At 55.7% G+C, this 16,583-nt stretch overlaps 2 protein-coding genes across 3 annotated transcripts; both read left to right on the forward strand.

Moving 5' to 3' along the window:
- The first annotated feature begins 1,071 nt into the window (after positions 1-1,071).
- NRM (nurim) lies at positions 1,072-4,364 on the forward strand. The gene is made up of 4 exons (XM_043908032.1): positions 1,072-1,393; positions 1,958-2,154; positions 3,001-3,177; positions 3,531-4,364. Exons 1-4 carry the CDS (start codon positions 1,261-1,263, stop codon positions 3,810-3,812), a joined length of 789 nt encoding a protein of 262 aa, XP_043763967.1. The 5' UTR covers positions 1,072-1,260; the 3' UTR covers positions 3,813-4,364.
- A 141-nt stretch (positions 4,365-4,505) lies between these two features.
- On the forward strand, positions 4,506-14,816 carry PPP1R18 (protein phosphatase 1 regulatory subunit 18). 2 transcript variants are annotated; one of them, XM_043908027.1, is made up of 4 exons: positions 4,506-4,610; positions 6,364-8,005; positions 12,346-12,553; positions 13,946-14,816. In XM_043908027.1, exons 2-4 carry the CDS (start codon positions 6,392-6,394, stop codon positions 13,963-13,965), a joined length of 1,842 nt encoding a protein of 613 aa, XP_043763962.1. In that variant the 5' UTR covers positions 4,506-4,610; positions 6,364-6,391; the 3' UTR covers positions 13,966-14,816. The 2 variants fall into 2 exon arrangements, with proteins under 2 accessions (XP_043763962.1, XP_043763960.1); XM_043908025.1 differs by lacking the exon at positions 4,506-4,610 and adding an exon at positions 5,178-5,268.
- Positions 14,817-16,583: the final 1,767 nt, after the last annotated feature.

Raw genomic sequence — 16,583 nt, forward strand, 5'->3', positions numbered from 1 at the left:
GAAGTACATTCAGGACAGCTTCCTGAGGCAGAAAGCAGGATGGAGAGTGAATCAGGAGGGAAACCTGCTGTCTGGTAGCACAGTTCACAATAGCTTTGATTTAGAGGAGAATGGGAGTACTGAGTCTCTGGAAGGGGGAAGGAATGTAGAGCCTGTGGCATGCTGTTTGGCAATTTTGTCATCCCTGAGCCCACAGGACTAGCAGTTCCTTATCTTAGGAAATTTTCTTTATCTCTTTAGGCCTATGTTTCCTCTATCATCTGAAAGAATTAGCTTAATTACCGCTAAGGTCTTTACTAGCTTATGACTAGGTCCCTAGCTACATGATATTCAGTGGAGAAAAACCTTGCTTTTACTTTGATTTTTAGATGTGAATGTTCGTCTGTAGGTATTACAAATAGATCTGTAGGAAAACACTTTGGACAAAAGATCTTAGTGCTTTCTGACTAGTAAGTGGAGTTAAACTACTGTGGTTGCAGACTAAAGTCATTGGTAGTTAATTATCACAAGTTTGAATAAAATAAACCTGCTACAAAATTTACAACTATAACAAAGTTTTCTATCACAAATATTTTAACATTGTTACGCTCATGGTTACAAAACAGTCACCTTTGGCATTATTAGAACCTGTCTTTCAGTGTTACAGACAAGTTCTCTGCCCTTGGCAAGTAGAAAGGCAACTTTATAATACATTACAGAATAAGCATTAATTTGTGGTAAAATAGTCACTCTTTTTTCACCTAACAAGCTGCAATGGGTGATTCAGAGCTTTGGGTTCTCAGCCTAGGTCAACAGTCTTCCGTTCTCTCACCGCTCATTACTAACGTGTTAACTGAGGCTTTGTAACCTCTGACTCTGGCTGTGTTCAAGTCAAAGCTGTTAAAGGAAAGGGGGTTTGTTCACAATGCTGTTTCTGCAAGAACCCTGCAAGAGAGAAGTAGTCTTCATTTTAGATGCGAAAACTAACCCAGCTGCGATTCAACCCACGTGAATGACTGCACAACCTCTGCCCTTTTCATCCCTCGGGATTCTAACATTCCCTTCTGTGACGTGGAGATCGCGCGCTGGGGAAAGGAACCCAGGGGACCTGCTCGGCTGCTGGGTGTGAGCAAGCCCCGCGCATCGGCCGGAAACCGGCGCAGGCGCGCGGGAGCCCAGCCCGCCCTGGGCAGGGTCCCAGGCGGGAGGCGGGGCCGGGGCGGAGCCTGCGGCCGCGGGAATCCCAAACCCGCCCCTTTCCCCACCCCACCACTTCTCGCCATGGCCCCTGCACTGCTCCTGGTCCCTGCTGCCCTCGCCTCTTTCATCCTGGCCTTTGGCACTGGAGTGGAGTTCGTACGCTTTACCTCCCTTCGGCCACTTCTTGGAAGAATCTCGGAGTCTGGCGGTCCGGGTGAGCGGGAGGGACGGAGGATGAGCTCTAGGGTAGGGAGGTGGAGCCGGAGCAGAGGGAGCGTGGGGCGGGGCTTGGAGACAAATGACAGGGGAAGTCCTGGAGAGGGAACTAGAGCCTTGAAAGCCGCCGAGACGCGGCCGGCCGAGGAGACCGGAGGGCTAAATTAGGAGCTCTGGGATTAGCGGTTTGGAGAGGCGGGAGAGTGAGGACTGAGGGGAGGGAAAGGGCAATGAACAGAGTATTCTCAGGAAAGTGCTTCGTAGAGAGGACTATGGAGGGTGTTACAAAGAGGGAGCATTTGGAGAACCGATACAAGAAGGGCACTCCAGCCATGCCTTTCGTGACTGCCCAACAGGAATGTTCTTCCCCAGCTCTGAAAGAAGCATGGGGAAAAGGGGAGAAACAGGGAATAGTAAAGTGAGGTGGGCAAAGCCTAGAGAGGCAGCAATAAGGCTCTTGAAAGCATTAAGGGACATGGCCTGGGGTCCCCAAAAGGAGATGAAGGTAGAGAGTGTTTCCCAGTCTTCTTGATCTTTTGTACCTTTTTCCAACTCCCACTAGATGCCCGCCAGGGATGGCTGGCTGCCCTGCAGGACCAAAGCATCCTTGTCCCGCTGGTTTGGGATCTGGGGCTCCTGCTACTGTTTGTGGGGCAGCACAGCCTCATGGCAACTGAGACTGTGAAGGCATGGATGTCCCGGTACTTCGGGGTCCTTCAGAGGTCACTGTACGTGGCATGCACTGCCCTGGCCTTACAGGTATGAAGCCCTGGCAGCTGAGTCCTCAAGGGAAAAGGTCTTGGGCTTCGGATAAAGTGTGGGTTCAGGAGAACTGAGGGTGTTCAGGACTAATAATCTCAGCTCCCGTTCCTCCACAGCACACATTCTCCTTTTTATCAAGTATGTACTGCTTGTTATCCCCTGAGCATGATGTGTGCATTCTCACATTTGCAGATTTGTTCATGGTGTCCCACTTGAGAGTGCCTTGTTAACACCTCTTCAGTCTTACCCTTTCTTCAAAAGCACTTCCCTAGATCTCAAGAGACGGAGAAGGCAATGGCACCCCACTCCAGTACTCTTGCCTGGAAAGTCCCATGGACGGAGGAGCCTGGTAGGCTGCGGTCCATGGGGTCACTAAGAGTCGGACACAACTGAGCGACTTCACTTTCACTTTTCACTTTCATGCACTGGAGAAGGAAATGTCAACCCACTCCAGTGTTCTTGCCTGGAGAATCCCAGGGACAGGGGAGCCTGGTGGGCTGCCATCTATGGGGTCGCACAGAGTCGGACACGATTGAAGTGACTTAGCAGCGGCAGATCTCAAGAGAAAGCGTCCCAGTTAGTACTCACCTGTCTTCTCAGTGGGTGCTTGGCATAGGCTATTTTGTGTGCCTATCTGGTCACTCTCATCCATTCTCTAAGTCCTCAGAGTGGAGACAAGTCATTCTTACATCCTTAGGACCCCACCCAGCACCCTCCACATGGTGAACATGCTCATGATAAAGGTGGGGAGAACAGCTGGCCAGCCTGGGGTGGGGGCAGCCCCTGGGTCTAGGTCTGTCAAGAGCGGGCTGCAGGGAAACCCAGTCCCTTATCCTTCCTCAGCTGGTGATGCGGTACTGGGAGCCCGTGCCAAGGGGTCCTGTGTTGTGGGAGGCTCGGGCTGAGCCATGGGCCACTTGGGTGCCCCTCCTCTGCTTTGTCCTCCACGTCATTTCCTGGCTCCTCATCTTCAGCATCCTTCTCGTCTTTGACTACGCAGAGCTCATGGGCCTGAAACAGGTGAGGCTCTCAGATCCCTACCCAAGACATCTGATCCTTTCTAGAATACCTCTTTCCCCTTCAAGGATGTCCCTCTGCCTTCCATTGTCTTCCACCTGCCTCTTGTTTTTGAGCCCCTCACCTCCTTTTTTTATAAGATACTCTCCCCCCAGCCCTCCCTCAAAGGCTAAGAATCATGGGCTTCTTGGGTCTGGGAAAGTTCATGGGCCAGAGAGGAGGGTCAGGGACCCCGAGTCTCAGAAGGGTGGTTCCTGAGCCTGTTATAGACGGAGGGTGCCCAGAAGGGGAGGAAAGAGGCAGCTAAGTTGCAAAAAGGGCTTGTCTACATTTCTAAGCCATTCTCCCTCTGCTAGGTGTACTACCATGTGCTGGGGCTGGGTGAGCCTCTGGCCCTGAAGTCGCCCCGGGCCCTGAGACTCTTCTCCCACCTGCGCCACCCAGTGTGCGTGGAGCTGCTGACAGTGCTATGGGTGGTACCCACCCTGGGCACTGACCGCCTGCTCCTTGCTCTCCTCCTTACCCTCTACCTGGGCCTGGCTCACGGACTGGACCAGCAAGATCTCCGCTACCTCCGGGCCCAGCTGCAAAGAAAACTCCACCTGCTTTCCCGGCCCCAGGATGGGGAGGCCGAGTGAGGGGTTAACCCTGGTTGCAAGCCCTGTACTTCCTCTCCCCCTCCTATCCCAAATTCCCTTAACATCCAGGCCTTGGCTGCTTCAGACCAGAGGCCCAAATCCATGGACTGAAAGAGGCCGCTTGCTTGAGCCTCCACTCCTTGGTTCCAGCTCCATACTGAATTTCAGCCATTGGATTTCAAGGGCCACTTCTCACCAGCCAAGAAGAAGGAGTGGCGGGGAACTTGTCTGTCTTCTCTCAGTTCAGGGCATGACCCTCCATTAACAATCTCCTCACCAAGAGAAGGGTCTGGCTTGACCACTCCCTTGGCCCTGTTACTACCCTCTGCGCCTCAGGGATCCTTTTCTCCAAGTCTAGCTCCCTCCCAGGAGCTGGACCAAGGCCCACTGTCTGGCCTTTCCAGCTCCCTAGGCCCCCGCCCCTGGGCTCCATCCTCCTGAAAAAGTTGAGGGGATCCTCCCACTCTTAGCTAAGGTGACTAAGGGCTCCCTGCTCTCCCAAGGAACTCGCGCTACAGGAAAATAAAATTCAGTCTGGTTTTTCTACGTGTAGAATGCAGTCTGTCAGTGTCTCTCAAAGCTGCAGGGTTGGCTCTGGGAAAGACAGGCGAGTTACACTGGAGTCTGGGCATCGGCCGCGCCCTCTGGTGACCGCTGGGCGGCGGCCACTCCCCGCGGACCCAGCCCTCCACCCCCTTCTCGAAGCACCCGGTCCCCCTTCCACCAAATCTCCCAATTTCTTCGCTGCAGACCCGGGTGGGGCACGGGCTGAAACGGAAGACTGGGGCAACGGCTCGGGTAAGGGAGCGAGCTTCCGAAACCGTTGTCTTCCCAGCCCAGCTCCTGCCGCCGCCCCCTCCCCACGGGCCCCGCACGCGCCCCCACGGTAACAAAGGCTGGCCTGGGAAGGCAAAAGCGTGGGGAGGAGCGGCAGGAGATGGGAAGGGCGGGCCCGGCTCCGAGCAGCTGCCGCTTCCTCCCCAAGTCCCTCGAGGGGTCTGAGTCACGGGCCGCCGCCCCGGGTTGGCGAGCTGGGGGTGGGGGTCTGGACACCTGGGTTGTCCAGGGTTACCGGGCGGGAGCCGCTTGAGAAGCCCTGGGGAAGGACCGCGGAGGGCCGGGGATCGCGGCGGGAAAAGAGGAGTCCCGGGGCCGAGGCCCCACGCGGGGGACCGGGGCAACGAGGCTCCGCCCCCGCGTTCGGCTCCGCCCCGCGCCCCCTTCCCTCTCCCCATTGTCCTCAGACAAAGCGGCGGCCGCCCCCCGCCCGGCCCCCGGTCTCAGTCTCCGTCCCTCCCCTTCTCCTCCCTTCCCCCCTCCCGCGCCCCCCCCCCCGCATCCCCGCCCCCACCCCCGGCTCCGGATCTCCCTCGATCCCTCTCTCCTCCTCTTCCTCTCTCCTCCTCTCCGGACGTCAGGCTCCTTCGCACCCCCTCCCCCGGGAGCCCCGCGGCGTGTGAGTTGACCCAGGGGCTTCAGACTTGGGGAGGGGGTGTCCCCTCCCTCCCGTCCCGGGCGCGGACCTCGGGCTGTCTCTCCTCTCTTTGTGCCGAGATTGCCCGTCAGTGCGGTCATAGCCGGGTGGGGACGGCTGGCGAGGTCGGGGTTCCATGAGCGCCAAGACCCCGGCGCGAGACTGGCCGGCTCCGGAGAGAAGCGGTGTGGAGCCGGTGCTCCGTACGCCTGGGGCGCTCGCTCGCCCGGGACCCCGGGGCATCGCCGGTGGGGGAGGCCGGCGGCGGGCCCCGGACCGAGTTAGGGTTGGTGGGGGGTGGACGCCAGGGTTCTGGGAACGCGCTGGCAGCTCCGATCGCTGGGTCCCGAAAGTCCCCGGGGGAGGGTATTTCCCCTGACCCGCCCCGGGGCGGAGTGCAGGGCGGAGGGGTGGGGGCTGGGGGGTCGGAGAGGCGTGGCTGGAGCCGAGCTGGAAGGGGAGCCCGAACCTCCGGGGCCCGCGCTGAGACTCGCCGGGCTGCAACCGCCGAGCTCCCTCGCCCCTCTGCCCCCGATTCCCCCTTCTCCCCTGGACCTGTCCACTCTCCGCCCTCCCACCTTCCCGACACCCCTTCAGGTCCCACTGCTCCCTCCCCGGCGGGGGTCCCGCTGACCTCGCTTCCCACTCCAGCTGCTCCTGGGGTAGCGGTCAGGCAACCTCGCTCGGATCCTGCCCCGCTCACCCCCCAGCCTCTCTTCTCTATTCTCCCTCGCGCCAACTTCTTTCGTTTTTCTCTCTTCTGACATCCCGGGGACTGTCTCTGATACCCAGTAACCTGTACCCACAAATCTGACTCCTGTCTCTTTGCCGTGAATCTCCACTCTTCCTCTCCACCCACCTCCCCCAACCCCATCACCTGGCTCTTAGTTTCCTCTTCACTTTCTCAGTTTTTCCCCTTTCTCTGACCGCCCCCCCCCCCCGCCCCCTTTCCCACTGTCCTCACCCTCAGCTCCTCTGTGTCCCACCTCTCCCCCCGACCCCCGCTTCCTCTCCCCCCTCCCCTTCTCACCTCCTGGGCCCCTCTGGAGCCTCTCCTTCCTGTTCTCTGCCCCCCAGTGTTCCCCCCACCCTCCCCAAGGCGACCATGGCCACCATCCCAGACTGGAAACTACAGCTGCTAGCCCGGCGCCGGCAGGAAGAGGCAGCCGTTCGCGGGCGTGAGACGGCAGAGCGGGAGCGGCTGTCGCAGATGCCAGCCTGGAAGCGGGGCCTTCTGGAGCGCCGCCGGGCCAAGCTTGGTCTGTCTCCTGGGGAGCCTAGCCCTGCGCCTGGGACTACGGAGGCTGGACCTCCAAACCCAGATGAGTCTGCTGTCCTCCTGGAGGCCATTGGGCCCGTGCACCAGAACCGATTTATCCGGCAAGAGCGCCAGCAGCAGCAACAGCAGCGGAATGAAGAGCTACTCACCGAGAGACGGCCTGGACCTTTGGAGACCCGGGGGCGGAGACCCAGCCCTGGGGAGACACGGGATCCCAGCCCCAAGGGAAGAGAGTCCAGGGAAGAGCGGCTCAGTCCCAGGGAGGCCAGAGAGAAGAGGCTGGGGATAGGGGGAGCTCGAGAGTCGAGCCCCAGGCCTTTGGAGTCCCAGGACTGGAGGCAGAGCCCAGGAGAGGCTGGAGACAGGAGCTCCAGACTGTCAGAGGTGCGGAAATGGAGGCTGAGCCCTGGAGAAACTCCTGAGCGGAGTTTGAGACTGGCAGAGCCCCGAGAACAAAGCCCCAGGAGGACAGAGGCAGTGGACAGTAGACTGAGCCCAGAAGAGCCTGACAACCAGAAGCTGGGCCTGACAGAGTCCCGTAAATGGAGGCCTGACCCCAGAGAGTCTCAGGGACAGAGTTTGGGACAACTGGAGGCATCAGAGTGGAGGCCGAGCTCAGGAGAAGAAAGAAGAGACTGCGCAGAGGAATGGGGGAGAAAGGACGAGAGGCCGATTCCAAGGATGGTCCCAGAAGGGACCACAGCGTCGTCAGAGACCCCGACAAGGGAGGCTCCAGACAGTCACTCTGCAGGACCAGAGGGAGCAGAGCAAAGGCCCAGCCCCGTGGAGGATGGCGAGAGGGGCCTGCGGCCGACAGAAGGGTGGAAATGGACCCTGAACTCTGGAAAGGTCCGAGACTGGACACCCAGGGACACAGAGCCTCAGCCCCAGAAACCAGACACTCCAGAGTCTGCCGAGAAGCACGTGGGTCCTCTGGGTGCAGAGGCTGGAGAAGGGGAGGCTAAGAAGGAGGAGGCGGGAACTCAGAGCAGGCCTCTGGGCGCCCTGCAGAACCGCTGCTCTACGCCCTCCCCCCTCTCCCCAGAGGACGCCGGGACTGGAGCCTCTAGACGGCAGGAAGAGGAAGCAGGGGAACTCCGGCCCCCACCAGCAGCCCCTCTGTCTCCCCCACCCCCAGCCCCACCTGCCCCCCAGTCCCTTGGGGATCCCCTCATGAGCCGGCTCTTCTATGGGGTGAAGGCAGGGCCAGGGGTGGGGGCCCCCCGCCGCAGCGGACACACCTTCACAGTCAACCCCCGGCGGTCCGCGCCCCCTGCAGCCCCTGCCTCTTCAGCCGCCCCAGCCACAGCTGACGCGGCGGTCCCCGGGGCTGGGAAGAAGCGGTACCCGACGGCCGAGGAGATCTTGGTTCTGGGGGGCTACCTCCGCCTCAGCCGCAGCTGCCTTGTCAAGGGGTCCCCTGAAAGGCACCACAAACAGGTAGGGAGCAGCCAACCCAGACTTCTTGGCCAGCCCACTCATCACTGCTCTGTGAACTCCTGTCTCTCTCCCTTTTTCCTACCTCTGTATCCTTGTGTCCTTGTCTATTCTTGTTCATTCCTGCTACCACCCTTCCTCCCCTGAACACACACCCTTCCTTCTTGTGGCCCTTCTTTTCCATTCATTTCCCAGCCCAAGGAGCCTGCCCCGCAATCAAGCTCGCTGTCCTGGGTGTGTCTCTCTCGGGGTGTGCCCGGGCTCCTCACTTCTTCTCTCCCTCAGGCTCTGAGTTCCCCCCACCCCATGCTTTCCATTCCCAAGTCTGTGACCCAACCCAGCCCATCTGGGTGGGAGACCCGAGTTGAGGCCACAGCCTGGAGTCTATGCGGGCAGGGTCTGCAGGGCAAAAGTGGGCAAAAGAATGCCAGGGTAGGAAGCCTGGGGAGGCAGAGGGGGTGGCTTTGGGGTTTTAGGGAGAGATGGCAGGGAGAGGCGAGTGGAGGAACGTCTCACAGGCCCAAGGCGGGGGGGGGGTGTTGCAGAGCGGAGTGGGGACATCCTAGGATAGTGGGGGGAGGGGAATGGAACAGGGGCTGGCCAAGGAGCAGAGAGAAGGCTTTTGAACCCCGAGTCTGCCCCATGGGAGAGACACACACAGAGGCCATTTGAAGTGGGTGACCTCGGGGTTGCACACCCCCAGCTGGGCCACGGCTTCAGACAGTGCTCCCTTCTCTCTTGGGACAAGAAAAGCCTTCTCCTCTTCCAAAATACCCCCCACCCCTCCCTTCCAGTCCTTCCTCCCTGGGCGTCCCCTCCCTCCCCAGAACTGGCTCAGCAGTTGGTTTTCCCCTTTCTTCCTGCCATCCTGGCCTCTCCCTCCTCTTGGGGTAGAAAGAAAGAGAAGTGAATTTGGAGGCACTGTGCTGAGAGCAGAGAGCACAATGGGAGTCGAGGGCAGGGCTGGGGACCGGGGCCAGCAGAAGGTCAGAGGTTAAACTGGAAAAAAGGCGGTGCAGGGAAGTTGGAAACAGCCAAGCTGACTTCTTCCCCTGGCGCTAGCCCAACTCCTGCCCCATACACCAGTTTCCAGCTTGAAAATCTGCAAGGAAAGAGAAGTTCTGTACCTAACACATCTCCAGCCCTCATCCCGTGTGCGTCATCCTCAGATTGTTTTTCGTGTCCCCGGTGTCAGTGGGAAAGCACAAGGGTCGGGAGTCACTTGAGACCCCAGCTCATCTTCACATGAAGCTTAAGCTCCCATCCCAGAGCCCTGGCCCCTGGGTCTGTCCTGAGCTGACTGCTAGGTGACCCCTTTGCCTCCAGGCTGGGCAAGGAACTAGGTCAGGAACAGCCAGGGTGAGATGTTCAGAGAAGTTACTTCCTACCGTAGAGGCTGTCTTGTGCCTCTGGGGAGGAACAAAGAGGGGAAGGCATGAAGTCTGGGGCCCAAAGGCCGGGGACTGAGTGCAGGGCAGGACCTGCAAGAGGGAGGGAGGTCCTAGATCCTAGGTCAGGGAGCAAGGGGGGCCGGAAGCAGATCGCCCAAACAGGAAGCCTGGGGTGGGGGCCGGAAGGCTGGTGGGCTGAGTGGCAAACACGGGGCCATGGGCCTGGCCAGAACTGAGCTCAGGATGTGGTGAGAGAATAAGGAAGCAGCTGCTTCGGGTGGGGGTGGGGAAGCAGCAGTGCAGAGTTCTCTGGGCCCAGACACTTTCCCCTCAGCTCTCCCTGAGGCCTTCTCCTCTCTCCCAGCACCCTGCTCATCAGGGACGGGCATGTCCAGCCCTGCCTATCAGATCAGGGGCAGGAGGACCCCGCCATCTAACACTACCCCCCCCCCTTCCCTAAATAACTCCTGTTTGCAGGCTAATTCCATCAAACGTCTCCCTGCCACTGGGAAAGAAGCCCCAGCCCTGCCACTGGAGCCCAGAGGTTGGGCCGTGGCCCGTGCCCTTCCCCAGAGGCCCCTCTGGCAGGGAGGTCAGCCCCTCCTCTCTCCAGCCCCCTCGTGACCTTATATAGCTGATGAGAGAGGAGTGAGTCACCCTGTCCGTACCACCCCCCCCCCCCAAACACACACACCCCATGAAGGCTGTGCATTCCTGAGAAGCCCTGTCAGAAGTTGGGGGGGTGGTGAGGAGAGAAGCAGGGTTGGGGGAGAGATAAACATGGACAGAGTGCAAATAAAATGGCTCCTTTAACCAGAGCGGATAATAAACTACAGAGCTCGTTATCTCAAAAGGTGACATGAAAAGAAAACAGAAGTGGGTTCCCAGAAGTTTGGGTAAACCTGTCAACAGTAGAAGTGGTTCCTTTGGAGCAGTCAGGATATAAGGGGTCTGGTTCCTGTCACTCAGTTCTACCAGCTGACTGTTGCACAGATGCGGACTGGGGGTCGTCTGTGTACGGGCTGTACCGCGCCCCCCCCCCCCCGCAAGAGTGTTCCCCCAGTGTTGGTCTTCTGTTGGGATGCCATCTGACGTCTGGGTGAATGGAGCCTTCCTTACCCATTGAAGCGACTTGCATGCTTCTATTGACAGCAGACAAAAATAAGTAACCAAATATGTAAATCCTCTGGTAGGTTAGGGCTTCCCTGGTGTTCAAATGGTAAAGAATCTGCCTGCAATGCAGGAGACCTGGGTTCAATCCCTAGACGGGGAAGATCCCCTGGAGAAGGAAATGGCAACCGACTCTAGTATTCTTACCTGGAAAATTCCATGGACAGAGGAGCCTGGTGGGTTACAGTTCATGGAGTTGCAAAGAGTTGGACAGGACTGAGCGACTAACTTTCTTTTTGGCAGGTTAGGTTAAAAGGTGGTTAAGTGATTATGGGAAAAAATTAGGACAGAGACAAATGGAACTTTGAGGGCCAGATGGAAGGAGGAGCAAATATGACTTTATAATAGCATGATCCAAAGGGAGGGAGCCACAGCAATATTTGGGGGAAGAGCATTCCAAGCTGAGGGAACAGCCAGTGCAAAGGCCCTGAGGTAGGAATGCCTGGGGGTTGGACTGGAAGAAATCACAGCCCATGTGGATGGAGTGGAGGAGGATGCACAGTGTTGAGTGGGGAGGGGCACATTGGAGCCCCTCCTAGGCCTTGGCCAGGTTCTGGCTTTTGTTCCCAGAGAGGTAGGCCCGTGCCAGGTTTGGACCCAGAGAGTGACACACACGTGTCTGAGTTCTTGCTTCCCATAGGGACCCAGGTGTTAGCAACTACCTGTCCAGCCACCATCCTGGTTTCTCTCTTCTCATACACCAGTCCATGCAGAGACTTGGGGATGCAGGGCCCCCAGTCCCTGGTTTCCCCAGCGGATGCTAGAGAAGGCCCGAGGAGATCCTCTGGACCTTTCCAAGCAGTTCATGTGGAATCCTCCTGTTTGTCTCCTTAATCGCTTTGGCTCCCAGAGTTAATCCCACCCTGCCCCTTCCCCGTGAGCTTCTTAGGAGGGCAGAGGGGAAGGGTAAAAGGGTAGTGAGAACAGCTGGGGCTTGCCGGCTCTTGCGCCAGTTTGTTTATGAGGATTTTCTGCCCCCTCCAGATTCCTTCTGGTCGCCTGTCTCTGTCACCGCACGTCCCTTCTGGTGCACTCCCTACCCCCATCGCGTGTTTGCCTGGACTTTCCTCTCTGCCCTGTCACCTCCCCCGCAGCTGCCGCTTTCAGGGACTTGGGCTTATCATCTCCCTGGGTTTTGGGGGACAGTCTCCTTTCCTCTGGCTTTTCTGTTGGTCTCCGCCCCCCTGACAGAGCCGAGACCCTTTCCTGGGGGCCCACTCCAGCTGCAGGAGAGGAGTGAGTGGGGTGGGAGGGGCTGGTGTTCAGGGTCCTGGGTTCTCCCCCGAACTGCAAGGGACCAAGGCTCTGGAAACCAGTGTGCCTGTCTTGGCTTTTGCCTGTGACTCCCTCCCAGCCAGCTCCTTCCTGCCCAGGAGACTCAGCTCTCACCTCCCCTGGGGAGCCCCCCTGATTGCTCCCAGGGTGCCCAAAGACTCAGTTCTGATCACAGGGCTTATATCCAGGTTTTTAATTTCTCTTTACCTTTCCACCTCCCACACTCTAAAAGCAGAAACCTTGATCCTGGGTTCCTCACTCCTGCCACCCAGGCCCCTGCCGAAGCTCAGGCCAAAGTCAATGTTTTTCAAACGGTATGATTGAAGAGGGGAAATCTGGGATTGGCCAGCGAGTACCGCGTACCGAAAGGAAAACTGGCTTCCAGAGTGGCTAGGGCGGGCAAAGTCAGCGAGTCGTGCCCAAACCCAGTCCGCACTCCCCCTGGTCCTGCACCTGTTACCGTGCGGTCTGACCTCGCCTCCTCCCCGCTTTCTCTCCCACCCTCAGCTCAAGATCTCCTTCAGCGAGACAGCCCTGGAGACCACGTATCAATATCCCTCCGAGAGTTCGGTGCTAGAAGAGCTGGGCCCGGAGCCTGAGGCCCCCAGCGCCCCCAGTCCCCCAGCGGCCCAAGCCGACGACGAAGAGGAGGAGGAGGAACTGTTGCTGCAGCCAGAGCTTCAGGGCGGGCTGCGCACCAAGGCCTTGATAGTGGGTGAGCGCAGACTTCGCCGGCCCGTTGGCGCCGCCTGCTGGTCGGAGCGGGCACTGCGGTTCAGGAGGAAGGGGGATTTAATGTTGGCGCTTGGAAGGGGCTTGGCGGGGACTCTAGCCCAACAGCTCCCACAGTTCAGTTCAGTCTCAGTCATGTCCGACTCTTTGCTACCCCATGGACTGCAGCACGCCAGGCGTCCCTGTCCATCACCAACTCCCTGAGTTTACTCAAACTCATGTTCATTGAGTCGGTGATGCTGTCACCATCTCATCCTCTGTCGTCCCCTTCTCCTCCTGCCCTTAATCTTGCCCAGCCTCAGGGTCTTTTCAAATGAATCAGCTCTTCGAATCAGGTGGCCAAAGTATTGGAGTTTCAGCTTCAACATCAGTCCTTCCAATGAATATTCAGGACTGATTCCTTTAGGATGGACTGGTTTGATCTTCTTGCAGTCCAAGGGACTCTCAAGAGTTTTCTTCAACACCACAGTTCAAAAGTATCAATTCTTTGGCACTCAGCTTTCTTTATAGTCCAACTCTCACATCCGTACATGATTACTGGAAAAACCATAGCCTTGACTAGATGGACCTTTGTTGGCAAAGTAATATCTCTGCTTTTTAATATGCTGTCTAGGTTGGTCATAGCTTTTCTTCCAAGGAGCAAGCATCTTTTATTTTCATGGCTGCAGTCACCATCTGCAGTGATTTTGGAACTCCAAAAAATAAAGTCTGTCACTCTTTCCATTGTTTCCCCATCTATTTGCCGTGAAGTAATGGGACCAGATGCCATGATCTTAGTTTCCTGGATGTTGAGCTTTAAGCCAACTTTTCCACTCTCCTCTTTCACAGCTCCTTTTAACAGATGGGAAAACTGAGGTCCTGAGAAGCGAAAGGCACATAAGATCTCCACATTTCTAAACCAGGACTCTTTCTGAGCGCTCTAGTGTGGTTAACACAGGATTTGGATCAGACAGGCCTGAGTTTGAATTTCATCTTGTCTCTTACTTTGTGGCGTTACATCAGGGTAACTGCCTGACCTCTAGCCTCAGTTTATTATTTTTGAAATGAGGTTAATAATAACCACCTCTTGGAATTGTTGAGAGGGTTAAGAACTTTTTGGGAAGCACTTAGGAACAATGGCTGGACATTGAATAACTTAACCTCTCCTGGGGTTATTGCAAGATTAAACAAGTTATGAGAATGGCTGGCAGAGAATCCAGGCTAAATGAAATGAGTGATGGCTGCTGTTACTAGTAGTAGCAACAGGCACTCAGGATGTGGGAGAGGTTATAAGATTTTCTGCATGCCAACTGGCCTTGAGTGTGGGGACTGGGTGGGGAAGCGGGAGGCGGAGACCCTCTCTCATCCTCTATCCTTGCTGCCTCCTCTCCCACAGATGAGTCTTGCCGGAGGTGACCCTCTTCCAACACAGAGATACACCTCCCTCCTTCCCGGAACTGAAGATTCTGGAGCCCAGAAGGTTCAGAGCAGACAGACAGACCCTCAACATGAGCCTTGTAGGGAAGGGCAACCAACATCTTCCACCTTGCTTTCCTCTTCCTGTTTCTGGGGGCAGAGGCAACCACTCAGTTTCCACCCTCCTCAGACATGCTGCTGCCTCCTAGGTGATCCGAGATCCCCATCCAGTCCTGGGGAGGAGCTCAGAGCTCCCAGGGCCGGGGTAGAGATGGAGCACCCTAGCCATCTCCATGGGCAGGGTACCCTCTCCTCGACTCCCTACCACCCTCTGGCGGCTCCCCCATCTCCCTGGGAGACCCAGCCCCCACTGCATTTACAGCACCTCTCCCTCCGGTTCCTTAGGTCCCTGCCCCTTTGTTTACAGTTCCTGCTGCTTCTCTTGTCTAAGCCTGGTTTACAGCCCCCCACCCCCGCCATCCCCAGCCCCACCTGCCAAAGTCCTGGGTTTACAAGCCACGCCTACTTGCGTGTCCATGTAGAATCTCCTTCCCTGTCCCCTGAAGTCCCTGCTCTGGGGGGACCTGGGGCATGGCTTCCTCCACTTTTGCTCAGTATTACCGTGTCTCACTTTCCCCCAAGAGGGAAGGCTGGGAATCTTAACTCTGTTTCCCCCTCTAGTTATTTAATTCTGTTCCTCCTGATGGTTCACAATTGAATTATGAAGGTGTGGGGTGAGTCATTAGGGACCTCAACTCTCTTCCCCCCGTGTCTCCTTCCTTCTCAATTGCCTGGGTTTTTGTTTTTGTTTTTTTTTTTTATTTTCTATAATAAAATGGAGCTCTCTCCGACTCTCCGGCTGCTTCTCTTTCTTTTGAAAAAGGGAATGGGGGTGGGGGTGGGATAGAGTGGGTTCTGGGTTCCTCATTCCAGGCCTCTCTCGCCTTCTTACTAGCCATAAAGAGGAAGCAGCCATGGCTGTGAGAGGGGAAAATATGACAGGGAGCCAGAAACTCAGCACTGACCATGGAGAAAGGGTTCTGGGAGAAGCTGGCACTGGTTTCTCCAAGGACCAGCGGGAGATGGACTGGGGATTTTTTGTTGTTGCTTTGATTTAGTTTTGTTCTTGCTGTGCCTCTCAGCTTGCGGCATCTCAGTTCCCCAACTAGGGACTCATCCTGGGCCTCTGTGATGAAACCACCAAATCCTAACCACTAGACCACCAGGGAACTCCCTGTTTTGTTTTCTTCCTTTTTTTTTAAAATTAAATTAAAAAAAAATTTTGGACTTCCCTGGTGGTCCAGTGGTTAAGAATCTGCCTGCCAATGCAGGGGACACAGGTTTGATCCCTGCTTCAGAAGATGCCACCTGCTGCAGGGCAACTAGGTTGGCGTTCCACAGCTACTGAGCCTGGGTACCTAGAGTCCGTGCTCTGAAATGAGAAAAGCCACCACAGTGAGAAGCCCTCCTGCCCACCTCAGAAAGAGTAGCCCCCACTTGCTGCAACTAGAGAAAGTTCATGCACATTGAAGACCCAGTGCAGCCAAAAATAAACTATTTTAAATGATTAAAAAAATAATTTTTAAATTAATTTCTTTTTTTTTTTTAAGTCTAGGGCTGGTTTGAGTAAGGACTGTTGAAGCATCCACCACACTAGACATACCATGAGGACAAACAGTCGGTTGGGTTCACTGCAGCATCCCCATGCCTGGCACCTGATAGACACACACAATTATTTTTAGAATGAATGAAAAAATGAGCAGATGAAAAGAGATAAGAATTTGGAAGCAAAGGACACTGAATTGAAGGATTCTGGTATTCAGAAGCCTAGTGCAAGGCAAGCAGCCAGAGAGTATATGATTAGTAGTGGCTAATCCAGGGGATTTTACTCCAAGACTCAAGACCGTAAGTAATAAATCTCTTGAAACTGCTGCAAAATAGTACACAGGGGCAGATTCCTGAAAACGGTCTCCTCTGATAGACAACTGGTTTTACATTCCTAAAGTTTTAAGAACCATAGATAATTCATGGCTTTGTGGCCCAAGTATAGTTGGCATTGGGACACTTTCCCGTTTCAGTGAATTTTTATCTTCTACATGTGGAATATTTACGTTTTACTTATCAGGTTTTTTTTTTCTTCAGTTCTCCAGGCTAATAAAGATATGGCAGATATAGTCCTATCACTAGAGGAAGATCCTCCTTTATTAAAACCAAAATGTATTAGAAAAACTGATCTTAAACACATGCCAAAGATGTTCCCAGCAAGGGAATAAGCAAGGTGTCAAAAGAATAAGCCACTTCAGAGAGGATGTGAGTATGGAGGGAGAGTACTCACATTAGTAGCTAATTAGGTAAAGACCCTAATTAGTTTTGACCCAGGAAAGCAGAAGTAAGAAGCTCTGAGATGCCAGGGGTGTTCACAGTACACTTCAGAAACAGAAAACAGAAACAAAAACTGCATTCATGATGTCAATGATGTGGAGGTACTTGTGGCTGTTAGTTGGAATAACAAATGTTTAGTTTCCCAACAGTGTCAGGTAAATCCAATTAGTTGTAAAAGTATGAAGCAGAATCAGAGGTCAGACAGTAGTCAAGCAACAAGTTCTGCTTATTTAAAA

This window comes from Cervus elaphus, chromosome 7 (assembly GCF_910594005.1).
Source record: "Cervus elaphus chromosome 7, mCerEla1.1, whole genome shotgun sequence".
NCBI lineage: Eukaryota > Metazoa > Chordata > Mammalia > Artiodactyla > Cervidae > Cervus > Cervus elaphus.